Source organism: Ranitomeya variabilis, chromosome 4 (genome assembly GCF_051348905.1).
Source record: "Ranitomeya variabilis isolate aRanVar5 chromosome 4, aRanVar5.hap1, whole genome shotgun sequence".
NCBI classification, from domain to species: Eukaryota; Metazoa; Chordata; class Amphibia; order Anura; family Dendrobatidae; genus Ranitomeya; species Ranitomeya variabilis.
The window spans coordinates 269,673,683-269,701,233 of NC_135235.1; the positions used below are offsets into that span (position 1 = coordinate 269,673,683).

The 27,551-nt window shown below is 50.7% G+C and overlaps 1 protein-coding gene across 2 annotated transcripts in view; it reads right to left on the minus strand.

The window, feature by feature from the left end:
• The window catches only part of SIK3 (SIK family kinase 3), a 129,282-nt gene that overhangs the window by 37,605 nt on the left and 64,126 nt on the right, over positions 1-27,551 (minus strand). For both annotated transcript variants that reach the window (XM_077249852.1, XM_077249851.1), the window contains exons 2-3: positions 7,497-7,613; positions 1,285-1,348 (exon numbers count right to left, since the gene is read on the minus strand). In XM_077249852.1, the coding sequence (XP_077105967.1) occupies positions 1,285-1,348; positions 7,497-7,538 (106 nt within the window). In that variant the 5' untranslated portion in view covers positions 7,539-7,613. The remainder of the gene's footprint in view (positions 1-1,284; positions 1,349-7,496; positions 7,614-27,551) is intronic.

A 27,551-nucleotide genomic window follows, 5' to 3' on the forward strand; every position in this document is an offset into this window, starting at 1 on the left:
ATCGGGTCCCACCGATCACCAAGACTTGTGCCCGCAGGTCTGCCCTGAAGGTCAGGAGATCACACACAGCCTCCCACTCCAGGCAAGCCTACGACACGGACCAAGACACCGGGCGCACTTTCACTGTATAAATTATTAAAGAGATCTGTTAGACCTGATGGGGCCGGGGAACTTACGTTGTGTGTCCATTTCAGAACGGCTGTATAATCCTGCTTTCCTAATGAGCATTTTATAAGTGCAGCTAAAGAACTGAGAGAGCTACTGAGTGCAGCAGTATTTAGCCTCCAACCACCCAGCCTGACAGCTGCAGCTTGTACTGAGCAATTAGGGACCTCAGCAGGGAGGAGGGACTCTGAGGAGCTGCCAACTCAGACTAGGTGGGAGGTGACTGAAAGGAAAACTGTAAAAAAGGATCACACAGCTGTTCTGACATGGATAAGTAAAGTAAGCACATCAGCCTCAACAGGTATTGAAACCTAGGGGGTATTGTGAAATCACTGTAAAGTGGCATTATCGTCTGAGTCTTATGGGTCCTGGAGGCCGACCCGACCTTGCACTTTAAACAATGGAGGTCCCTTTTGCCCCTGACCCACTTCAGGGTATAAGCGAGAATCGTCCTGGTCTTTGGGAAGGAAGCTGATGGAGGAGAGGAGACCTATTTATAGGGGCGGCGGATGGAGGAATGCAAGGAAACCAACATGTTTCTCCAATGCTAGACTATTTGGACAGAAAGGAGGAGGGGGCAACGGAGGCAGGGGAGCTGTGCTGACAAAAAAGGGCTCAGAACAGGATGTACTGCCAAAAAAAGGGGGCAACGGGATCTCCCCTAACACCTCCAGAAATTAGGACATTCTGCAAGAGGTTCAATGTTTTCACTTTTAATCCCCTTGATTTCTTAATCCCCTGCAGTGACGAGTGAAATTCGTTCTGGCGATTAGGGGCAACAATGCACGACGACGACAAACCCCAATATTATCCCCCCAGTGTAATCCCACCTGATAGAAAAGGAAGGGTTAAATGATGTTATGACTCCCACACACACACGATACATCCTGTTTACAGCGTCAGGCTGCTGCATGCACGGCGGACCCGTATCTCATTCACAGTCACGCGGCCCAATTAACCCTTCCCCTACTCGTGAGGAGGGCTACACGCTGACAGGCACGCTGCTGCCGCGGGTCTGAGCTCATTTTTGTGTGCGAATATAAAAATCCCTGGAGCCATAAAGCTCATAAAGTTCAGATGTGAGACGGCCGTCCAGGTGCATTTCTCTAATCCACTTACCGAATATCTCCCCTCCGCTGGCATATTCCGTCACCAGGTAGATCATCCGCTCCGTCTCCATCACCTGTAGCAGAAAGATAAAGGCAGATGGTAAAGAAGATGTAGAAGGAACAATGGACTCCACGCTCTCGGCAATGGGACTGCCCTAAATATACAGTGAAGTCGGAGCCCTGCAGCACCTACCGAGCCCCGCGGCCCCTACCGAGCCCTGCGGCCCCTACCGAGCCCCCTGGGGACCTACCCCTGCGGCACCTACCGGCGCGCGGCACCTACCCCTGCGGCACCTACCGAGCCCCGCGGCACCTACCGAGCCCTGCAGCACCTACAGACCAGACTGACATCAGTATCGGAGTCAGTAAATCGTAACTGCATCACCACGGGGCAACTTACCAAGAGTTCATGGCCCAAAAACCTATAGGAGTACTCCCACCTGACAGTATAAGAGTGGGAGGCGGGCCGTGGGCAACAGGAGCTGCGGGCCCAGGTCAACGGAAGCTGCAGGCCAAGGGACCCGCGGGTCCAGGGAGCCGCAGGCAACGGGAGCCACGGGCGTTGAACTTTAGCGCCACGTTTTGGATGTAGCAATCTTAAAAGTCAAAATAAAACCTTTAAAAGTTTCTTGGAGTTTCAGGTTTTGGCTTCTTATCCCATGTCATGTGGCAGTGACACTGCTGGAATCAGGCTCTTTCTCCAAAAAATCATGCTGCTCTCAGATGGAGTAGCAAAAATCAACGGGTGACTGATTCCCTTTAAAAAGTTGATTTTGACGTTTAGGATTACCACCCCAATAGGTGGCATTAGAGTTCCAAGCCTTTTCCTCTCTGAAGAGACTATCTGTATATTGAAATTCCAGAGGAGCATTGCATGGCCTATAAGTCTCCTTACACTGACTTGGAACTCTCCAAAAGGAGACATTTTACCCCTTCAACCCACAAAACAGCTTGCAGAAGTGGCAAATAAAGCCTGGCCCATAAAGTTCTCCAACATCACTTACAGCTCGGTGGGGGTCCCACCTTTAGGACCCCCGTGATTCTAAGAATAGGGGGTCGTCAGCGCTGCTTTACAGACTTTTCTCTACGTTACTGAATTCCCAGCCACCAGTTGCAGTGCAGCTTAAGTCAATAGGGCCGATTGTGGCATGCCCGGGGGGCCGGAGCTGTGCCATGTATGGGAAAACTAAAGGGTATGAAGAGCTGAAGACTTAGGGTATGTGCACATGTCAGGATTTCTTGCAGAAATTTCCTGAAGAAAACCGGAAATTTTCTGCAAGAAATCCGCATGGTTTTTTTTGTGTTTTTTTCCCCGTTTTTTTTTCGCTTTTTTTTTTAGCATTTTGCATGCGAAATTAGCTTGCAGAGTGCTAAAGTTTTCCAAGCGATCTGTAGCATCGCTTGGAAAACTGACTGACAGGTTGGTCACACTTGTCAAACATAGTGTTTGACAAGTGTGACCAACTTTTTACTATAGATGCTGCTTATGCAGCATCAATAGTAAAAAGATATGTTAAAAAAAATAAAAAAATGGTTATACTCACCCTCTGCAGACAGCCGATCTCCTCAGCGGCTTCCGTTCCTATAGATGGTGTGTGCAGGACCTTCGATGACGTCATCACGGTCATGTGACCGCGACGTCACGGAAGGTCCTTCACACAGAGCATCTATAGGAACGGAAGAGAGCATGCACCGCTGAGAGGCTGGAAGACTCCGGGGGCCTTCGAAGGTGAGTATATGACTATTTTTTATTTTAATTCTTTTTTTTTTTACCAATTATACGGTGCCCAGTCCGTGGAGGAGAGTCTCCACTCCTCCACCCTGGGTACCAACCGCACATGATCTGCTTACTTCCCACATGGTGTGCACAGCCCCGTGAGGGAAGTAAGCAGATCAATGCATTCCTAGGTGTGCGGAATCCCCGCAATTCCGCAAATTTAATGAACATGTAGCTTTTTTTTCCGCGATGCGATTTTTTTCGCGGAAAAAAATGCAACATTTGCACAAGAAATGCGGAATACACTGAAAATAATGGGAGGCATATGTAAGCGTTTTTTTCGCGTTTTTATCACGTTTTTATAGCGAAAAAACGCGAAAAAAAATGCGAAAAATACTGAACGTGTGCACATGGCCTTACAGTTCGGGACTGATGAAGGTCCCAGCGTAACACAGCACCAGCAGACTGCAGACATTATCCTGCTGAGCAGATTTTACAATCTGTAGAAAGTAGTTTTTTTGTGCAGATTTTATTCACTTTACTATTGCAATGCATGGGGTGAAATTCACAACAAAATGCACATGAAACATTTTGATGTGGAAAATCCTCAATATGTGCATCTGTCCTTAACCCCTTAATGACCAGAGCTTTTCTCAGTTTTGCGTTTTCGTTTTTCGCTCCCCTCCTTCCCAGAGCCATAACTTTTCACATTGTCCATCAATATGGCTGTGTGAGGCATTATTTCTTGCGGGACGAGTTGTACTTTTGAACGACATCATTGGTTTTACCATGTCGTGTACTAGAAAACAGAAAAAAATTACAAGTGCGGTGAAATTGCAAAAAAAGTGCAATCCCACACTTGTTTTTTGTTTGACTTTTTTGCTGGATTCATTAAATGCTAAAACTGACCTGCCATTATGATTCTCCAGGTCATTACGAGTTCATAGACACCAAACATGTCCAGGTTCTTTTTTTTTTATGTAAGAGGTGAAAATAAATTCCAAACTTTGCTTAAAAAAAAAAAATTGCGCCATTTTCTGAGACCCGTAGCGTCTCCATTTTTCAGGATCTGGGGTTGGTTAAGGGCTTATTTTTTGCGTTCCAAGTTGACGTTTTTAATTATACCAATTTGGTGCAGATATGTTCTCTTGATCACCCATTATTGCATTTTAATGCAATGTCGCATCGACCAAAAAAAACGTAATTCTGGCGGTTTTATTATATTTCGCTATGCCGTTTAGCGATCAGGTTAATCCTTTTTTCTTTTATTGATAGATCGAGCGATTCTGTACGCAGCGATACCAAATGTGTAGGTTTCATTATTTTTATTTTTATTTTTTGAATGGGGCGAAAGGTGATTTAAACTTTTTTTTTTTTCATATTTTTTGAAATTTTTTTTTTTTTTTACTTTTGCCATGCTTCAATAGCCTCCATGGGAGGCTAGAAGCTACCATATAGCCTGATGGGCTCTGCTACGTAGGAGCGATGTTCAGATCACCTCTATGTAGCTGAATTACAGCATTGCTATGAGCACCGACCACAGGGTGGTGCTAACAGCAATCTGGCATCAACAACCATAGAGGTCTGGAGACCTCGGGTTGCTATGACGACGCACAGATGACCCCCGATCATGTGACGGGGGTCAGCGTTGTGCATATTTCCGGCCAAAAGCGCTTGTTAAATGCCGCTGTCAGAGACAGCTGACATGTCCCGGCTTTGATGCGGGCTCACCGCCGGAGCCGGCATCAAAGCGGGGGTTCTGCCATCGGACGTACTATTCCGTCTGATGGCAGAAAGGGGTTAAAGTGACACTATGATTTCAGCAAGTAAAATAGATTTAACAAGGAAATATTTATAAGGTCTCTAAATGGGTCTATATAAGTCTACCATACATATGACCAGTGTTACCAAAATTGTGACCCAACAGACCGGACTTATATAAAGGAGGGACAGTCGGTAAAAACCTAATAAGTAGAAGAGTGGAAAGAAAACGACCGACCAAAACGTCCCAATATAAGATATAAATAGTAATTTATTAAAAATAGTAATAGCAACAGCAGGAGTATCAGTACAATGGTACAAAAAATATTTATTAAAATCATAAATAAAAAACAGAGAACAAGGACACATACCCAGGATGTATATTGGTGTGAGAAGGAAGAAAAAAGAAAAAAGTTCAATACAATATGCTGGTAATTATATGGGGAGACTCAAGCACAAATAATAATAGTGTGAGTCCAATTGTGAAAAATAATACAGTGCCAGTGCAATTCCTAACGCTTTTAAACCATTATAGGACACGTCCCCATATAAATCGTAGTATACATAAACGTATTCATATCATTGTGGACCCATGTGCAATAAGGCACTTCATGATGTAAGGGCATAGTAAAGTCAAATCGATATATTAATGTAGCGAACTTACATAGCAATGGCGCTCCTTCATACGAGCGGCGTCCACCCTGACGCGTGTTTCGGCTTGCGCCTTCGAAAGCCGAAACGCGCGTCAGGGTGGACGCCACTCGGATGAAGGAACGCCAATGCTATGTAAGTTCACTACATTAATATATCGATTTGATTTTACTATGCCCTACATCAGTGTTCCCCAACCCCGGTCCTCAAGACCCACCAACAGGTCATGTTTTCAGGATTTCCTTAGTATTGCCCAGGTGATAATTGCATCACCTGCACAGGCAATAATCCCATCACCTTTGCAATACTAAGGAAATCCTGAAAACATGACCTGTTGGTGGCTCTTGAGGACCGGAGTTGGGGAACACTGCCTTACATCATGAAGTGTCTTATTGCACATGGGTCCACTATGATATGAATACGTTTATGTATACTACGTTATATATGGGGACTTGCCCTATAATGGTTTAAAAGCATTAGGAATTGCACTGGCACTGTACTAATTTTTCACAATTGGACTCACACTAGTATTATTTGTGCTTGAGTCTCCCCATATAATTACCAGCATATTGTATTGAACTTTTTTTCTTTTTTCTTCCTTCTCACACCAATATACATCCTGGGTATGTGCCCTTGTTCTCCGTTTTTTATTTATGATTTTAATAAATATTTTTTGTACCATTGTACTGATACTCCTGCTGTTGCTATTACCATTTTTAATAAATTACTATTTATATATTATATTGGGATGTTTTGGTCGGTCGTTTTCTTTCCCTTCTTCTACTTGATTTCAGCCAGTAAGTAGCTTTCAGGAACGCTGCTCCCTGTGAAATAAAAAAAAAATCCTGTCCCGGTCATGTGAGATGCACACAGGAGCGCGGCTCGTCACAGGTGAGGGTGAGTCAGAAGAAGCCGCGCTCCTGTGCTTCCACCACAAGACGAGGACAGAGTTTTGTCACTGGAAATAATCAATGTAAGTAATGACTGTACGACCACAGCCATCGCTAAAGCTGCAATTCCCCTTTATCCTCTGCGGGGGCAGTCATCGCAGGCAGGACGGGACGTGGGACAGAACACAAACTAGTGCTCTCTCTTTTGCATCTGTTGAAAAAAACCACTTCCCAATTCATTGGTTCTTTAAAAATAAAATAAAACACCCATTTTTGCCTTCTCGGCTGTTTCCTCACTTTCCTGTTGCCACTTCCAGCAAGAGAATAAAAAGGAAAGAGGTTCACAACTTTTTTTTGCAATGTCAAAGGCTTAAAAAAAAAAAAAAAAATTACAGGCAGGATGTTTTACGTTGTATACTGGGTAGATATGGGGGCAACAGAGTCCAGACCTGGCCTTCTCTACGTCATTAATAGTGATGAGCGAGAGTGCTGGGATAAGGTGTTATCTAAGCATGCTCCGGTGCCAACACGGTCTTCGGCATCCTCGAAAAATATGTTCCAGTCCCCGCAGCTGTAAGACAGCCACAACACAAGCAGGGATTCCCTGTTTGTTAGCCGTGAGACACGCACATATTTTTCGAGCACGTTGAAGACACTCGGTTAGCACCGGAGCATGCTCAGATAACACCTTATCCCAGCACGCTCGCTCATCACTAGTCACTAATATTCTCCCATACCTCAGCTCCATTAGGGCCGAGCTGTGATCCATGACTACAGCTCAGACACACTGCCTACAGGTAGTCGATGGTAGTCTGAGACACCCCTCCTGCCCCATGATTGGCTGCAGCTCTTCCGCGTTTTATTGGCTACTCTATAAACACAGGACTCTCGGGAGGAAGACGGAGCCAAATGTGTTATCTGAAAATAAAATCCTGATCTACAATATAGGCTATGTTACATAATTCCTACAAAACCCAGGAGTACAGACATAGCAGGTATGGGGGCTTTCAGCGGACCCCCTGCTGTCAGGCAGCCCATCAGGACCCCACAATAACATGACTGCGGAACTGTAAGGGCGCCGGAGTGTAGGACGGTGTGCCACCCATGATTACACCCGTAAATATATAACGCAATGACCGGCCAGAAGACGGAACACGATTTCCCGTTTTCTTTCCATTCTGTCTGATATATTTAATGACATACCTGATACAGTCGAATAATATGGGGGTGGATAAGCATCTTCATGATCTGAACTTCTCGGAAAATTTTCTTCAGGTTTTCATCATCCAACTTGGTCTTATCAATTATCTTTATTGCAACCTGGGATTGATTAAAAAAGAAAAAAAGACAATGTTTAGCTCCAAAGTAATGGACGGATCACAAGCTGACAGTCCTCATTATTACAGAGGGGAAGCACACGTTACATCGTATCACACGTACAAGTCTGTGGGTGCAAAGCAAAAAAAAACAAAACACCACGACGTGATTCAACGTGGGTATAATGAGGCGAGTCACCGAAAACTGCATGGAATTCCCTGAAATGACGGCTGAGAAAAGAAAAAGAAAATGCATTTAAAGGGAATGTGTCACCAGAGAACGGCCTGAGGTTTATCTCCGGATTCTTTGTGGACCCTCTATCCTAAATTCTGCATCCCCATCTAGTCCTGACCAGGTAAAACAAAGGTTCTTTCTACTCATCAAGTCAACGTGAACCTTACAACTTATACTTAGGAGGGGGAAGATTTCACCACAAAATTACTGTTTAGAAATCAGGTTTTTGTGTATAAAAAAATTAAAAATAAAGTCTTGCAATTTTCACTCTGGCCACTGGGGAATTTTTAGACTCACACTTCCTATGTTTTCAGTAGGCTCATTATCATCACAGGCAGGATTACAATGACAGGTAACGCCGCACGTTTTTACATTGGGAAGTAGGCAAGTAATTATTTTTTTTTTAAAAGGGGGTTTTCCGGTATCCAAAAACCCATCGCCAAGAGCAGCTTATGAAAAATAAAAACTCAGCTCTTCACACCCTCCCCAGGTCCAGAACTCAGTCTCTGCTCCTAGTGCCTTATGGTTGGCAGAGCTAATGTCACATGGACAGTGCTGCAACCAATCAGTGAGCTCGGGTCAGTAGGCAGCACAAGCTGCGCAGAACAGCTGATTGCTATTGGCTGTAGCCAGTGTGTTCCGCCTAGTGACCTGAGCACCGAGCTCACTGATTGGCTACAGACCGCACCAGATGCAGTGAGCAGAAGAGACTCAGCACTGGACCTGAGGAAGGTGAGAAAAGCTTTTTTCCTTCTGTTTGTTTAAACTGAACCTGGGCACAGGGTTTATTATCTGACAGTAGTGCTTTGGAGGAGGGTGTTGGGCTCCGTATACAGCGGCACGACCCCACCTGCACTTCCAGGCTATTTTGCATGTGGCTTCATGGCCCGATATCTCATCAGATGCTTGCAGAGCAGATGCCAGGACATTGCTGTACTAGGACCTGTCACACCATCCTCAGCAGTGCATTTATCCCGACCAGGTCTGACAAGTGACTGCCTCCCCCCGGAGCCCGATAGGCCCCTCGCCCCACAATCCGCCCCGCCGTCATCACACTGCATGTTTACAAGTGGAATGAATCGAAGGCTTGTTTTGCAGGAACAGCCCCCTCCATGAAGCTGAGAGCCGGGGGGTACGGGGGGGGGGGGCGAGCAGGCCGAGCAGGCGTCTGCTTCACGGGATCACCCCCACTTCACTTACTGATGGGATACATGGGTGCAGGGGCGTCTCACATTAGTGCTCAATTACTCGCTTAGAAGATAAGTGAAGACATAGGAAGTAAGATTAGGGAACGTCTCAGTAAACCGTACTCAGCCCCGACACCTGCCGATCTGTGAGATAATGTGATAGACAGTCTGTTGTCATAACCCCCAGAAAACCAGCTGAAAAGTGAGGACCACCAGGTTTCTCCCTGCTGTCCACTGCTTGCTGTCAGGTGTAATCCACATCTAGTAGCTTAACCACCGGAGTGGGCCGGCGGGGTGTCCATGTCGGAAGCGGAGGGCGGCACTGGGGTTCTCCATGTCAGAAGCAGAGGGCGGCACTGGGGTTCTCCATGTCAGAAGCAGAGGGCGGGACTGGGGGTCTCCATGTCAGAAGCAGAGGGTGGGACTGGGGGTCTCCATGTCAGAAGCGGAGGACGGGACTGGGGGTCTCCATGTCGGAAGCGGAGGACGGGACTGGGGGTCTCCATGTCGGAAGCGGAGGACGGGACTGGGGGTCTCCATGTCGGAAGCGGAGGACGGGACTGGGGGTCTCCATGTCGGAAGCGGAGGACGGGACTGGGGGTCTCCATGTCAGTAGAGGAGGGCGGGACTGGGGGTCTCCATGTCAGTAGAGGAGGGCAGGACTGGGGGTCTCCATGTCAGAAGCGGAGGATGGGACTGGGGGTCTCCACGTCAATGTCGGAAGCGGAGGACGGGACTGGGGGTCTCCATGTCGGAAGCGGAGGACGGGACTGGGGGTCTCCATGTCGGAAGCAGAGGGCGGGACTGGGGGTCTCCATGTCAGAAGCAGAGGGCGGGACTGGGGGTCTCCATGTCAGAAGCAGAGGGCGGGACTGGGGGTCTCCATGTCAGAAGCAGAGGGCGGGACTGGGGGTCTCCATGTCAGAAGCAGAGGGCGGGACTGGGGGTCTCCATGTCAGAAGCAGAGGGCGGGACTGGGGGTCTCCATGTCAGAAGCAGAGGGCGGGACTGGGGGTCTCCATGTCAGAAGCAGAGGGCGGGACTGGGGGTCTCCATGTCAGAAGCAGAGGGCGGGACTGGGGGTCTCCATGTCAGAAGCAGAGGGCGGGACTGGGGGTCTCCATGTCAGAAGCAGAGGGCGGGACTGGGGGTCTCCATGTCAGAAGCAGAGGGCGGGACTGGGGGTCTCCATGTCAGAAGCAGAGGGCGGGACTGGGGGTCTCCATGTCAGAAGCAGAGGGCGGGACTGGGGGTCTCCATGTCAGAAGCAGAGGGCGGGACTGGGGGTCTCCATGTCAGAAGCAGAGGGCGGGACTGGGGGTCTCCATGTCAGAAGCAGAGGGCGGGACTGGGGGTCTCCATGTCAGAAGCAGAGGGCGGGACTGGGGGTCTCCATGTCAGAAGCAGAGGGCGGGACTGGGGGTCTCCATGTCAGAAGCAGAGGGCGGGACTGGGGGTCTCCATGTCAGAAGCAGAGGGCGGGACTGGGGGTCTCCATGTCAGAAGCAGAGGGCGGGACTGGGGGTCTCCATGTCAGAAGCAGAGGGCGGGACTGGGGGTCTCCATGTCAGAAGCAGAGGGCGGGACTGGGGGTCTCCATGTCAGAAGCAGAGGGCGGGACTGGGGGTCTCCATGTCAGAAGCAGAGGGCGGGACTGGGGGTCTCCATGTCAGAAGCAGAGGGCGGGACTGGGGGTCTCCATGTCAGAAGCAGAGGGCGGGACTGGGGGTCTCCATGTCAGAAGCAGAGGGCGGGACTGGGGGTCTCCATGTCAGAAGCAGAGGGCGGGACTGGGGGTCTCCATGTCAGAAGCAGAGGGCGGGACTGGGGGTCTCCATGTCAGAAGCAGAGGGCGGGACTGGGGGTCTCCATGTCAGAAGCAGAGGGCGGGACTGGGGGTCTCCATGTCAGAAGCAGAGGGCGGGACTGGGGGTCTCCATGTCAGAAGCAGAGGGCGGGACTGGGGGTCTCCATGTCAGAAGCAGAGGGCGGGACTGGGGGTCTCCATGTCAGAAGCAGAGGGCGGGACTGGGGGTCTCCATGTCAGAAGCAGAGGGCGGGACTGGGGGTCTCCATGTCAGAAGCAGAGGGCGGGACTGGGGGTCTCCATGTCAGAAGCAGAGGGCGGGACTGGGGGTCTCCATGTCAGAAGCAGAGGGCGGGACTGGGGGTCTCCATGTCAGAAGCAGAGGGCGGGACTGGGGGTCTCCATGTCAGAAGCAGAGGGCGGGACTGGGGGTCTCCATGTCAGAAGCAGAGGGCGGGACTGGGGGTCTCCATGTCAGAAGCAGAGGGCGGGACTGGGGGTCTCCATGTCAGAAGCAGAGGGCGGGACTGGGGGTCTCCATGTCAGAAGCAGAGGGCGGGACTGGGGGTCTCCATGTCAGAAGCAGAGGGCGGGACTGGGGGTCTCCATGTCAGAAGCAGAGGGCGGGACTGGGGGTCTCCATGTCAGAAGCAGAGGGCGGGACTGGGGGTCTCCATGTCAGAAGCAGAGGGCGGGACTGGGGGTCTCCATGTCAGAAGCAGAGGGCGGGACTGGGGGTCTCCATGTCAGAAGCAGAGGGCGGGACTGGGGGTCTCCATGTCAGAAGCAGAGGGCGGGACTGGGGGTCTCCATGTCAGAAGCAGAGGGCGGGACTGGGGGTCTCCATGTCAGAAGCAGAGGGCGGGACTGGGGGTCTCCATGTCAGAAGCAGAGGGCAGGACTGGGGGGGGTCTCCATGTCAGAAGCAGAGGGCAGGACTGGGGGGGTCTCCATGTCAGAAGCAGAGGGCAGGACTGGGGGGGTCTCCATGTCAGAAGCAGAGGGCAGGACTGGGGGGGGTCTCCATGTCAGAAGCAGAGGGCAGGACTGGGGGGGGTCTCCATGTCAGAAGCAGAGGGCAGGACTGGGGGGGGTCTCCATGTCAGAAGCAGAGGGCAGGACTGGGGGTCTCCATGTCAGAAGCAGCAGGTGGGACTGGGGGTCTCCATGTCAGAAAAGGAGGGCGGGACTGGGGGTCTCCATGTCAGAAGCAGAGGGCGGGACTGGGGGTCTCCATGTCAGAAGCGGAGGATGGGACTGGGGGTCTCCACGTCAATGTCGGAAGCGGAGGACGGGACTGGGGGTCTCCATGTCGGAAGCGGAGGACGGGACTGGGGGTCTCCATGTCAGTAGATGAGGGCGGGACTGGGGGTCTCCATGTCAGTAGAGGAGGGCGGGACTGGGGGTCTCCATGTCAGTAGAGGAGGGCAGGACTGGGGGTCTCCATGTCAGAAGCGGAGGATGGGACTGGGGGTCTCCACGTCAATGTCAGAAGCGGAGGGCGGGACTGGGGGGTCTCCATGTCAGAAGCAGAGGGCGGGACTGGGGGTCTCCATGTCAGAAGCAGAGGGCAGGACTGGGGGGGGGGGGGTCTCCATGTCAGAAGCGGAGGGCGGGACTGGAGGTCTCCATGTCAGAAGCGGAGGGCGGGACTGGGGGTCTCCATGTCAGAAGCAGAGGGCGGGACTGGGGGTCTCCATGTCAGAAGCAGAGGGCGGGACTGGGGGTCTCCATGTCAGAAGCAGAGGGCGGGACTGGGGGTCTCCATGTCAGAAGCAGAGGGCGGGACTGGGGGTCTCCATGTCAGAAGCAGAGGGCGGGACTGGGGGTCTCCTTGTCAGAAGCAGAGGGCGGGACTGGGGGTCTCCATGTCAGAAGCAGAGGGCGGGACTGGGGGTCTCCATGTCAGAAGCAGAGGGCGGGACTGGGGGTCTCCATGTCAGAAGCAGAGGGCGGGACTGGGGGTCTCCATGTCAGAAGCAGAGGGCGGGACTGGGGGTCTCCATGTCAGAAGCAGAGGGCGGGACTGGGGGTCTCCATGTCAGAAGCAGAGGGCGGGACTGGGGGTCTCCATGTCAGAAGCAGAGGGCGGGACTGGGGGTCTCCTTGTCAGAAGCAGAGGGCGGGACTGGGGGTCTCCATGTCAGAAGCAGAGGGCGGGACTGGGGGTCTCCATGTCAGAAGCAGAGGGCGGGACTGGGGGTCTCCATGTCAGAAGCAGAGGGCGGGACTGGGGGTCTCCATGTCAGAAGCAGAGGGCGGGACTGGGGGTCTCCATGTCAGAAGCAGAGGGCGGGACTGGGGGTCTCCATGTCAGAAGCAGAGGGCGGGACTGGGGGTCTCCATGTCAGAAGCAGAGGGCGGGACTGGGGGTCTCCATGTCAGAAGCAGAGGGCGGGACTGGGGGTCTCCATGTCAGAAGCAGAGGGCGGGACTGGGGGTCTCCATGTCAGAAGCAGAGGGCGGGACTGGGGGTCTCCATGTCAGAAGCAGAGGGCGGGACTGGGGGTCTCCATGTCAGAAGCAGAGGGCGGGACTGGGGGTCTCCATGTCAGAAGCAGAGGGCGGGACTGGGGGTCTCCATGTCAGAAGCAGAGGGCGGGACTGGGGGTCTCCATGTCAGAAGCAGAGGGCGGGACTGGGGGTCTCCATGTCAGAAGCAGAGGGCGGGACTGGGGGTCTCCATGTCAGAAGCAGAGGGCGGGACTGGGGGTCTCCATGTCAGAAGCAGAGGGCGGGACTGGGGGTCTCCATGTCAGAAGCAGAGGGCGGGACTGGGGGTCTCCATGTCAGAAGCAGAGGGCGGGATTGGGGGTCTCCATGTCAGAAGCAGAGGGCGGGACTGGGGGTCTCCATGTCAGAAGCAGAGGGCGGGACTGGGGGTCTCCATGTCAGAAGCAGAGGGCGGGACTGGGGGTCTCCATGTCAGAAGCAGAGGGCGGGACTGGGGGTCTCCATGTCAGAAGCAGAGGGCGGGACTGGGGGTCTCCATGTCAGAAGCAGAGGGCGGGACTGGGGGTCTCCATGTCAGAAGCAGAGGGCGGGACTGGGGGTCTCCATGTCAGAAGCAGAGGGCGGGACTGGGGGTCTCCATGTCAGAAGCAGAGGGTGGGACTGGGGGTCTCCATGTCGGAAGCGGAGGACGGGACTGGGGGTCTCCATGTCGGAAGCGGAGGGCGGGACTGGGGGTCTCCATGTCCGAAGCGGAGGGCGGGACTGGGGGTCTCCATGTCCGAAGCGGAGGGCGGGACTGGGGGTCTCCATGTCCGTAGAGGAGGGCGGGACTGGGGGTCTCCATGTCAGTAGAGGAGGGCGGGACTGGGGGTCTCCATGTCAGTAGAAGAGGGCGGGACTGGGGGTCTCCATGTCAGAAGCAGAGGGCGGGACTGGGGGTCTCCATGTCAGAAGCAGAGGGCGGGACTGGGGGTCTCCATGTCAGAAGCAGAGGGCGGGACTGGGGGTCTCCATGTCAGAAGCAGAGGGCGGGACTGGGGGTCTCCATGTCAGAAGCAGAGGGCGGGACTGGGGGTCTCCATGTCAGAAGCAGAGGGCGGGACTGGGGGTCTCCATGTCAGAAGCAGAGGGCGGGACTGGGGGTCTCCATGTCAGAAGCAGAGGGCGGGACTGGGGGTCTCCATGTCAGAAGCAGAGGGCGGGACTGGGGGTCTCCATGTCAGAAGCAGAGGGCGGGACTGGGGGTCTCCATGTCAGAAGCAGAGGGCGGGACTGGGGGTCTCCATGTCAGAAGCAGAGGGCGGGACTGGGGGTCTCCATGTCAGAAGCAGAGGGCGGGACTGGGGGTCTCCATGTCAGAAGCAGAGGGCGGGACTGGGGGTCTCCATGTCAGAAGCAGAGGGCGGGACTGGGGGTCTCCATGTCAGAAGCAGAGGGCGGGACTGGGGGTCTCCATGTCAGAAGCAGAGGGCGGGACTGGGGGTCTCCATGTCAGAAGCAGAGGGCGGGACTGGGGGTCTCCATGTCAGAAGCAGAGGGCGGGACTGGGGGTCTCCATGTCAGAAGCAGAGGGCGGGACTGGGGGTCTCCATGTCAGAAGCAGAGGGCGGGACTGGGGGTCTCCATGTCAGAAGCAGAGGGCGGGACTGGGGGTCTCCATGTCAGAAGCAGAGGGCAGGACTGGGGGGGGTCTCCATGTCAGAAGCAGAGGGCAGGACTGGGGGGGTCTCCATGTCAGAAGCAGAGGGCAGGACTGGGGGGGGTCTCCATGTCAGAAGCAGAGGGCAGGACTGGGGGGGGTCTCCATGTCAGAAGCAGAGGGCAGGACTGGGGGGGGTCTCCATGTCAGAAGCAGAGGGCAGGACTGGGGGGGGTCTCCATGTCAGAAGCAGAGGGCAGGACTGGGGGTCTCCATGTCAGAAGCAGCAGGTGGGACTGGGGGTCTCCATGTCAGAAAAGGAGGGCGGGACTGGGGGTCTCCATGTCGGAAGCAGCGGGTGGGACTGGGGTTCTCCATGTCAGAAGCGGAGGGCAGGACTGGGGGTCTCCATGTCAGAAGCGGAGGATGGGACTGGGGATTTTCCTGGCCGTAAGTCGGGTGTAGGGATTCCCCCAGCTGGAAGCAGAGGCCAGACCTGGGTGTCTCCCAGCTAGAAGAGGAGGGTGGGTCTGGGGTCTCCCGGCATGCAGCAGGGGACAAGTCTGTCTTTTTCTGGCCTCCTGTCAAACTGTATACAGAAATAACAGAGGCAGGCTGAGTTTAGCACTGGATGATGGCAGGAGCAGTGAATGCAAGAAAGTGAGGGAAAGGAAGTTCCAGCACCTACAATGCTGGCAAATTACTGCATATCAGAGTTGCGGTCCATGAGAATGTAGACTGCTATTGGACATATTAGACGGATATGTGCACCAAAACCAGATTTCATTTGTTCAGGTGGTCTACAATACTCTAACTGCAGATTTCACCACACCATTCTTTTCACCCTCTGCAGGTGAAATCTGTAGTTTCGTCCAGAACTTAACAACAAGCTGTGGAATTTCACATTTCTGAATATGATATAACCCGGGAGGCCAGGTAATAAGCAGAAGCTTGAGAACTCTCTGATCCTACCGATTTCCCCAGAATCAGAGGGGTCTGCTGCTGCCAATCTCTTCCCTGAAAAAACATGGGGGAAATGTAGTGTGACCTCTCTGAAGCCCTCCAGCCTCTATCTCTTATCCTGACGTCTATCTATCCTAACAGCGTGGCCCAGGAGACGCCGTTCACGACACGCACCCGTCTACACGTGGCCTGGGAAGTTAAACACACATCACACAAAGCAATTCACACCGTCAAGCATTGCTGCATCACAAACAATCAGGACTTCTCCAACCTCCGTGGGGAATCGGAACTAATGATTGGTTTCGCGAATACAATGTGGCAAATATTCGGTCAGGACATGCCAGAAAAAGGGGAAAAACGAAGCTGTAGTACAGAGGCCTCGGCATAGGGAAATAGAGGACGAGAAGGGAGAAAATCCTAAATATTGTGGGACTATAGGCGGGACTACACGGGAAATGTCTGATTATAATGAGCAACAATATAGAAGTCTGACCGTCATTAACGACCCTCTCACGTGACCACCCCACGGCCGCCCGCGGGTCTCTTATTCACCTTTTTACGCGAGCTGACGAAAAATGATTGGGACAAAACGATGGCCGACACGACCAAGATCGAGGGTCCCTGCAATGAGGGATCGCCACCCAACATATGAGTTTTGCTTGCACCTATTAGTTGCTTGCAGCCCCCGTGGCGGCCAGAAGTAATCCAAGTACGGAGCCTGTGTTCTTAGGAGCCGCTAAGGCTACGTTCACATTTGCGGTCAGCGCCGCAGCGTCGGGCGCCGCTGCGGCGCCGCATGCGTCATGCGCCCCTATATTTAACATGGGGGGCGCATGGACATGCGTTGTGCTGCGTTTTGCGCCGCATGCGTTGGACGCAAGAAACGCATCAAGTTGCATTTTTTTTGCGTCCAACTTTCGGCCAAAAACGACGCATGCGGCGCAAAACGCAGCGTTTTAGCGTGCGTTTTTGTTTGCGTTGTGCGCTGCGGCGCACAACGCAAATGTGAACGTAGCCTAACATTGGGCCCCCATCGATCACCTTTCCTTAGGTTATAAAGAGAAGAGGTGCTGGCGACAAAGATCCCGTTTTCATGCCCAAGTATTTGAGCAATGACTGGCGAACGAGAGTTTTTCCGGTCCAATGTTGGATGGATACGAGATCAATACTAATGACTGTAGATTTGTGGAAGGCTGGGAGCAGAATTCCCCCATAGGTGGTCAAAGACACCTGAGGAAGAGCAGCCGTTTCACCAAGTGTCTGTGCAATGTCTACGGCCAGGTAAACATTCGGCCAAACTTCATGGGAAAGTCTAGAAGAAGCAATGATGTCTGACAATTCTGGAAGAGTATAAAAATATATATATATATATATGCAAGTCTAGCCAAACACACCCTGATTTATTCAACTGATACCACAGCTAAGTCAGATCTTGGCACGAAGAGATGAAGCGTCTTGGAGGTTTTTAAGGGGAATCTCCAAAGTGCCAGAACAAATTCCTCCATAACGCGTCTCATAGTAAGTGTCGGCCAAATGAGGGCAGGGGGTTTAATTTGATGTCTATAGAAGAGGAATAATCTATGGTGCCATAAATGGACGCCAGCAATGATCGCTGAAAATTGCCTTAATATGGGGGAGAGGAGCAGCACACAAGGTCATTCCCAAAATTCTAAGTTTTCACCTATGTACACAGGAGGCGGTGTCAGGCACGGGGACCCCTCACCAACCTGCGAATAGGGATCTGAAATTCCCCATTCATTCTCTATGAGACTGCAGAAGATAAACAGTCCCATAGAGAATGAATGGAGCGCCAGTGCATCTATGACGTGGCGACGGTGAGGGTCTGACCGCTGGGATTAGAGAGTTACCACTTACTCTATGTACAGGAGGTCATTTCAATATAGGGAATAACTCTTTAAATAGCCCGCGCTCTGCTAACTCTGTCCTAGTCTACACAGCGCAGTCAGCACAAAATATCAGCCTTTAGTGTCTCCTCCAATTTTTCGGTGAATCCTTTTTCTAAAACCCCAATGGCCTGGTGAGAATGTAAAATAGAGCCCCATGATACTAATATTCTCCTGCTTACTGGTGCAGGAGATTGCTTTTTTCTTAGCCAGCTACATACATTAAGAGCAGACGGACCCTGGTACAAATTCATCCTAGCAGATGCAAAACCATGGATTTCATCTGTCAATATGATTGACCGGAGAAAAAAAAATATCCAAAATTGGCCGATGTGTTTGGGGCAGTCGATGAATGATCTTTCTTTGGACCGTTTTTTGGGGGGCTTTTATTGTCATTCAAATGCAATAGGACACCCACCGGGTCAGCCTTGTATTACAATCCACTTTCAAGTTACGGTATTTAGAAGCAGGAAAAGCAGCAAGAAGCCGACATTGCAAGAGAGATCAAGGACAAAAGTCAGAAGACCCCCCTGAGTGAGCGAGCTGTCGAGAGGGGCCGCCGCACACTAAAGTGCTTTCACCTGGTAGCGATCACGCACAATGTACATCTCCATCCACACGGCGGGTCGGAGGGCAATGGCCGCTTATATCCGCCATTACTTCTCTGGCTGGGCTCCTTCTGAAGACAGAACAGGCGGCCTCTTATCACCTGGTAAAGTCAGCACGACGGCTCTACCGAGCACAAGAAGAGACTGCACGAGTCGGTGTACAGAGCTCAGTCATGGCCTCTGAATACATCCCTTATACAAAGGTTCTACAAAGAAAAGCTTGTTCAGGACCGTGGCCTGCTGCTTGTAAAAACCGTCATGTCAGAAAGCCACTGACTGAGGTCTACAAAGAGTCTGAAGCACCATCACAAAAGCCAAAATCCACAGCAAATAGGGCGAGATCACCATGTAACAAAAATGCAGAGTGCAACGTGAATACATCGCAGGTAGGAAGCAGTTGTGTCAATTCTTTCAGCATTTTTCACCCAAATGAATGAGGAAAAAAATGCATTAAAAAAAAATCCGTATTTAGGCAACATTTTTCCAACCAACACTAGCGTCAGAAGCAGATTTTTTTGCTGCAAAAAAAACAACAACAAAAAAGTGTGCACATATCAGCATTTTCAGCGCTAAAAAAATTGGAAGGAAAACCGTTGCATAAGATCAGTGCGTTTTTGATACGTTTCTCTTATGTATTTTAATGGGTGAAAAATTATGCAAAAACGTTGAAAGAACAGACACCACAGAATTGAGAAAAGGAAAAAAAAAAACCACTTTGATGGTTTAAGTCCAAAAGCAAAAAAATAAGTTGTGTGTGCAGGAGATTACAGAAATGTTATTCACTTTGCCAGTACTGGAAAACAGTTTTTTTCTGTGCCAATATAGCATGGGGGAAAAAACCTACTTAAAACTGCAACGTGTGAGCAAGCCCTTACTGTACAGTCACACGGGACAGATTTTCCACAATACCAAAAAATCCACTTTGTATTACCGTGCCTGTATTGTCTGTATTACCAAGTCTCAACCATGGACGCCGGAATTATGCGCAAGCGGATAGGGGGCCAGCGGACGCTTCATTCCCATGTGGATGTACTCTTGGTATTACTTGGTCAATTTTTTTTTTTTTTTTTTTCGGGAATGACACTTAGTTCTGCTCCACCATTTTCTGCTTTTACACTGATTCTGGAAGTGTTTTTCTTTTTTGTCTGTGCCCCTCCGTTCCAAAGTTATGACCCTGGTAATAAAAGAGTACATTTTTACGCCAACCAGTTGGGCGTGTACCAATAAACTCTGTGGGAGTGGCTGCGTTTTGATTGGCCTGTGTCAGAGGAGAAAACGTAAACGCCCACAGTGAAGTTCTGCGGCACACGCCCAGTTGGTTGGCGGGAAAATTTACTCATTTCCAGGGGGCATAACTTTGGAACAGAGGGGCACAAAAGAAAAAGAAAAACTGTTCCAGAATCAGTGGAACAGTAACAATTGGAGGAGATACTCAGTTTAAAAGAAGTCATCCCCTTTAAATCGGAGACCGGACAACAGTGTAGGCAAAAACCTCACCACCATGTGGTTTATCTTGCGAATTGGCAAAGTTTTCAGCATGCTAGAGGGCTGCCTTTTGGTCATCTGCAATGGCGTTCGATCGGATGCCTGGATAACCACATGAAGTGGCCAATAACACGTCGCCACCATGTGGTTTTACCACAAATCAGCTTTAAAATTATTTCAAATGGCTTCACATCCCCTTTAAATTATTCCAAACTGGATCTCTACTTGCATGTCAGGTTTTACAATAATTTATTGCTTCTTTTCCATATTACTCATTACCCCACCCAAGTAATTTTACATATCACTGCTTCAAGTGCACAAGCTGGACCTTGCCAAACTTTTCCATGAGTACCGACTTGTATGTGATTTACCGCGGACATCCAGATCCAGACATTACGGTGTTAATTTTGTTGCTTTGGGTAGTGATGGTGGCGCTGTGTCATGGAGGTATTATACTAAACTTTCTCCAAAACTGGCTTTACTGAGGAAGCACAAAAAACATTGCCAGGATACTCGGGAATCACCCCTGGGTATCTGTGGCTCCGGCACGTAATCATGGCAGCCACAACGAAAAAAAATTAGGTCACAAAAGAAAACAAAAAAATAAGAAAAGAGGGATTATTGCGGTGAATGTATTAGTAATATCGCTGGGTAACACTGGGACTGGGAGATTAGTGCGCGGGGAGCTGTCCAACGGCCAAAGTATGCGGAAAACTCAACAATGTGCCCTAAATAGCGACGCACAAAAAGTAGTTGTCGCTCTCTGCGAGGCCACATGGTGGATTTACAGCAGATTTTCAGTGAGGATTTTGCACACACAAAAAAGGAGCCATGGAAAGCTGTACATAATCTTAGAGCAGCACGTAGGGGCAGAGACAATTATTCCAGTGATGAATCACTTACTGTTCTGTGACATGCCATTTCAATACAGTGTTTTATCAGCCGGAGATTATCACTTCAGGTCTAGGTGTCTCGTGCCTCCTGGTCCTGCCACGCTCCACCACTAATTGGCAGCTGTCAGCATACACTGGAAGCTGCCAGCCAATCAGGGGTGTGGGCGAGATTATAAACAGCTCAGAGTTTGAGCCCTGCTAGATCTGCAACGGAGAAAACTGATTGTATCACAACTGCTACACCCTGAAAACTATCAGGGTCTCTGCCCCTACATTATGCTGCAGATTATTTTTAATCTCTTTGTTCTATTCCACTTTCCCTGTTCGATCCTCGATTTCCCTAAGCAAATAAATGTTAAGTTTACAGGAGAACAATTTATTTATTATTGTGCTTGTGTTTCATTAAAAAACGGTTTGCTTTGTCAGGCTTTTACAGTTAAGTTTCTCATTGCTGGCTTCAAAATGAGTTCAGTGAGAACCCATCAGCGAGCTCGTTCTGGCAGGTGACCCTTTAATCTGTCTTTTTCTGCACTCCTCTGTGTGGGTTTATAACCACATTAAAGTTCAAGACATCTTTGATGTGGCCTCTGGTCTTAAGTCAGCATGTAAAGGTACCTTCACACTAAACGACGCTGCAGCGATATCGACAACGATGCCGATCGCTGCAGCGTCGCTGTTTGGTCGCTGGGGAGCTGTCACACAGACAGCTCTCCAGCGACCAACGATGCCGAAGTCCCCGGGTAACCAGGGTAAACATCGGGTTACTAAGCGCAGGGCCGCGCTTAGTAACCCGATGTTTACCCTGGTTACCATTGTAAATGTAGAAAAAAACAAACAGTACATACTCACCTTCTGCTGTCTGTCACACGTCCCTCGCCGTCTGGTTCCCGCACTGACTGAGTGCCGGCCGGAAAGCAGGGCACAGCGGTGACGTCACTGCTGTGCTCTGCTTTCACTTTACGGCCGGCACTCAGTCAGTGCGGGAACCAGACGGCGAGGGACGTGTGACAGACAGCAGAAGGTGAGTATGTACTGTTTGGGTTTTTTTACATTTACAATGGTAACCAGGGTAAACATCGGGTTACTAAGCGCGGCCCTGCGCTTAGTAACCCGATATTTACCCTGGTTACCATTGTAAAACATTGCTGGCATCGTTGCTTTTGCTGTCAAACACGACGATACACGACGATCTGACGACCAAATAAAGTTCTGAACTTTCAGCAACGACCAGCGATATCACAGCAGGATCCTGATCGCTGCTGCGTGTCAAACACAACGATATCGCTATCCAGGACGCTGCAACGTCACAGATCGCTATCGTTATCGCTGCAAAGTCGTTTAGTGTGAAGGTACCTTTAGAGTTTAGGTACAGATAAAGGGTCTCCCAGGTGTGTCACTTTACAGCTTGCTGCAATTTTGATAAAAGTTTTCTCCGTTGCAGATCTAGCCGTTCTCTGAATGTTGAGCTCTGTATAACTCTCCCCACCACTCAATGATCTCTCTGTGTACTCTGCAGAGGCAGAAAGCTGGTAGGGGCCGTGGTTGGACTACCTGGCAGCAGGTTTACTAGATCTAGTGATGATAATCTGCTGATAAAAGCTGATTTTCTGAAAATTACACTAAGTGACATCGCTGGAATCAGGGTCTCTGTCTCTACATCATTGTGCTCTCAAATTTGGTGGAAAAATACACTGAGTTAATTTGGAGAGCACCGAATGTTTCGCCACTCCAGAGCAGGCCGTACTGTGCGCCATTTATTATGAGCGCCGCTCGGCACCATGTCTGATCGACATCTGCGCAGTGTGCCCCCTAGTGGCCACAGCTGCACAACAGACGACATGAAAAACAAATCTGCTAGCCGTCAGAAGATAAGAACTAGCACGTCAGACGTTATTTCCAGATAAAGCCATATTCCCAAGTTCTGGCAGCCGAGGAGCAGCAGTCGGTCAGTTTCCACTGTACAGTAGGGTCCCACGGTTATTTAGAGGAAATATTAATGGTTTTGAGTGGGTCTAGGTTTTTTTTAAACATTTTAAGATTCTTTTACTGTAATCCACTATCACTTCTGCTGGGAAACTATTCCAAACATGTGGCAACTTTCCTGCAGAGCAGCGACTCTCACCGCTGCTCCCAGGCCTCCTCCTCGTACAAGTTTTGATCTTTCCTTCTACACGTGAATCCGAAAACCAGGACAGGACCACGGACGGCTTAGGAACTTAAAGGGGTTGTCCCATAACCGACCACAGGACTGGCGATACAAGGATGATCTTTAATTGCTGGGACTCCCATTGGAGGTGACAATGCACCCCCGCATACCCCCAAAGGCGCCGCACTATACACACCTGACACTCTCCTCTCCCCATATACATGAGCAGGTATAGACATAGGAAGGTCAGAATAGATGAAGGTTACGCGCTTTTCAAGGGAATCTATCAGCAAGCTTGTGCTATGTAATCTGAGAGCAGCATGATGTTGGGACACAAACCCCGATTCCTGCGAGCAGTCACTTACTAGTCTGTGAGTGATTTTAATACAATCAGTGTTTTATCAGCAGTAGATTATCACTGCAGGACGAGGAGGCTCTGTCAATTGGCAGACTCTGTGATTGGCAGACTTCTGTCAATGTACACATTAATCTGCTGGTGATGTGGGCGAGGTTATACAGGGATCAGAATTCCTAAATCCGCAGAAGAGAAAACAAATTGTATAAAAAAATGACAGCATGCAGTCCAGCAAGTGACATCACTGGAATCAGGGTCTCAGCCCCTACATCATCAGATTACATAACAAAAACATACAAAAAAGGCCCCCAAACAGCTTCGGCCAAAACCACCTTCAGCCGACAGCTTTCTCTCCTAAATCCCCCGTGCGCGAGACCTCGACTTTTCTCCTTCTTCCTGTCCATCTAGTCTAATGTGTATATAATGGGAGACGACGCTCATCTGCTACATAACGTCTCGGCAGTTTACAGCGCGGTACGGTTCTTTTTTCTCACGTAACGCCTTCTTCTATGAATGTAAAGAAGGTATTCCTCCCACGGTCTCCTCACCGCATCACCGAGGAAGAGGAGGAGGAGGAGGCCATATTTACCATCCTGCTCACTGGCCGGGCCGGCACCACGACAGATTGCAGCTCTATACATGCCAATGCCACACAGTGTATCATGAAACACGGAAATCTGTCAGACACCTTCACCGGAGAAGACACGAGTGACAGACACTACGTGGGAAGACATGAGAGGCCACAAACACGGATTACGAATACATTCCCGGCCAATGACGGCTTCTGTCCGCTCCACTACAATAAATAGAAATAATGAATTATCCATCTCCTGAACACTTAGCAAAAGCCTGCAAGTCACATCTACGGCACGACGGCCATCACGGTGGCAGGAACCCATCAGGCTCTAGGAAAGCTGGGTAACAAATGTATTACTGCCTCCAATTCTGCACATAGAAGGTCCATCATTACCACAATTATCAGCAGGTCAGATAAATGTAGGACTGCTGGGGGTCCAACCAGCGATCATTGCTCCTGAGTGGGGCAGACGTGTGTATGCTCGACCTCAGCTTCATTCATTGTCTATGGAACTGCAGAAGAGCCGAGCGCTTTCCTCTGCGCTGTCTAGTAGTCCCATAGATACAGAGCAGAGGTCGAGCATGAGCACCTCTGATTCAATCCTACTACTATAGCTCTCTGCGAATCAAGTGAATATCCAATTAGTGGGGGGCCAACTTCTGGCACACCCCACAAAAGGTCAGCCCCCCATCAATCAATAAAATCAGAATGGTCCGACCCCTGGCAATCAATAAATTCAGAACTGTCGGACTCCTGGCGATCAATAAAATCAGACCGGTCGGACTCCCGACGATCAATAAAATTAGACAGGTCCGATCCCTGGTGAACAATAAAATCAGAACAGTCAAACCCCTGGCGATCAATAAAGTCAGAATGATCAAACACCTGGTGATCAAAACGGATGGAGCCACGGTAATCAATATGTTCGGAACGGTCCGGCCACAGATATCAAAAAGGCTGAAATGTTTGGACCTCCCGCCATCAATAAGGCTGGAATGGTCAGACCCCCGGTATTCAACACGTTATCCCTCTAAATATCCGATTTATCAGCAGCATCTGAGACGATACTGGAAAAAAAAATGTGCACAAATACTGTGTCAGCCTAGTCTGGTCTTTGTGGCACTTAGAGAGTTAAATACACAAAATGTCGACAACAACCTGATTGGGCCAAGAACAGGTTAACAGAAGCGGATGCAGGACCTTTGTGGCGGCTGCACTTCTGCCGCGCCAGGAGTTAATTCTGTCTAGGAAAGAGCGTGCACAGCAATGCTAACGAAATCCCAGAAGGACAGTGTGAAAACAGACACTTAATTATAAGGCTGCTTAATTAAATAATTCAAAACCATGATAATAAATAAGAGGCTGCAGTCTCCTGCGCTCGGGGCGGACGCACGAGCTGTAATGTGCGGATATTAATTCAGTGACCATCTTGTAGGCTGTGCGGGCTCAAACAATTCATCAGCGCAAGACGATCCAATGATTATCTGCCATGACTGTGTGAGTAATGGCAGCACCAACCTGCCGCGTCACGTCAGATGGCAAGGATGCAGCGGCAAAGGACGAGCGGCCGGGACATTACTGGCACTGACCGCTGGATGGCGCTGGTCAGGAGGGGAACATACTGGGCAGCAAGTAAAGAGCGTGGGGAAAAAAGACAAATGAGTAATAGAGAAGGTGAGCGTCTGAGAAGAGTAAAGTTATGGTGGCCATACGACTGGTCAGAGCATCACCATAATGCAGATCTTACAGGGTGCACGGGTATGTGGTGAGTCTTGGCGAGGAGGGCCTGGCATGACTTGCATGGGGTGCCCGGCATGGGCCGCGACTTGCATGGGGTGCCCGGCATGCGCCGCGACTTGCATGGGGTGCCCGGCATGCGCCGCGACTTGCATGGGGTGCCCGGCATGCGCCGCGACTTGCATGGGGTGCCCGGCATGCGCCGCGACTTGCATGGGGTGCCCGGCATGCGCCGCGACTTGCATGGGGTGCCCGGCATGCGCCGCGACTTGCATGGGGTGCCCGGCATGCGCCGCGACTTGCATGGGGTGCCCGGCATGCGTCGCGACTTGCATGGGGTGCCCGGCATGCGCCGCGACTTGCATGGGGTGCCCGGCATGCGCCGCGACTTGCACGGTGTTCCTTTGAACCACGTCCTACCTGTCAGCTTCAATGGATCCTCGAGCAGCCGACCTGGCGTATCATCGTTACATGGGACATAACGACAAGCTGGCCAATCAATATAAAACCATGGATGCTGGTAGGTGGGAGGCAGTGCACTAGGCTCCCATCCCGCAGCCACTGAACCGGCTCCTGTGAAAGAACTGGCACCATCTCTAGTACTTACCAATAGTGGTCTGAGGAAGGACAATCATTACACTGGCCACTGGGCTGACTTCTAGGCGCTGACCTCTAGAGGCCGGATAGGCTCCGCTGCACTGAGGAAACGTCTCATTTTACAGCTTACTGAATATCAGCTGACGATCACTAGAAAGCAGAAGATTGAGGACAGGACCTCTCACACAGAAGGCAATGAGGGGACACAGTGCTCTGCCATAGACAGCGATGTCACCGTTCATCTCAGGTTCCATTGATTAAACTGGAAAGTTTGGTAAGAGCACGGATTGGACGGATGTCGGCCAAACCCACCTATTTCGTCAGGAGCCGCCGACCATATGCAATGTATGGGGCTAACCTGAATAACCCAACAGAAGATGTCAGGAGAGGGAAGGATTTCTCATGGAGGCTTTAGTCCGGCAGCGGACACTTTCCTTCTCCCCATTTAAGGGGTCCTCAGTCACTTCTGGATCATCACTTCCCGCAGCGGCGCCGCTCCTCTGACCTCCCGGCGGTCATGTGACATTAATATTGCATGTGACCACTGAAGCCTCCAGTATTCAGTCAGGGCAGACATCCACTCTAATAGAATAGTGAAGGCTGCAGCTGATCAGGTGCCGCGACTGGTTGCAGCAGTCATGTGGCTTAACAATATCAGCTGAGCACAGCACAAACATCAGTGGAACGGCACTGATGCAAGAGGTACTTAAACAGTTTAAGTTTTTGTACATAATGCACCTTGGGGCTAATCAGAATGAGTTGTCGAGTAAGAACTAACCCTTTTGAAGGGGTTGGCCGGACTTCTGACAAATTTACAAATCCTGAAAGTGTGTGGTGTTCACGTTGTCAAGATCCACTAGTATAGCCAGTGGGTGCAGGTCACAAGGATGCGTTTTGTATACATACGGACACATACCGACGAGATGCTTCTGGGGAGGCTGAGCACAACTAGTCGGCATGTGACCATATGTTTGCAAAATGTACGGTTGTGGTCGCGCCTGCTCCCAATGGCAATACTTGAATACCAAGAGCTGTGTGGGAGAAAAATAAATAATTTAAGAGGGATGGACATCAGCAGACTACTTCATAATGAGGGCACCAAACACATATGCATCTACTATATAATTGTCTAAGGGTCACTTCCGTCTTTCTGTCTTTCTTTCTGTCTGTCACAGATATTCATTGGTCGCGGCCTCTGTCTGTCATGGAAATCCAAATCGCTGATTGGTCGTGGCAAAACGCCCACAACCATTGCCACGACCAATCAGCGACGGCCATAGTCTGGCAGCGAAATGGCCGCTGCTTTACTGCCCTGCAGTCAGCGCTGAGCGCTCACACAGGGTTAATGCCAGCGT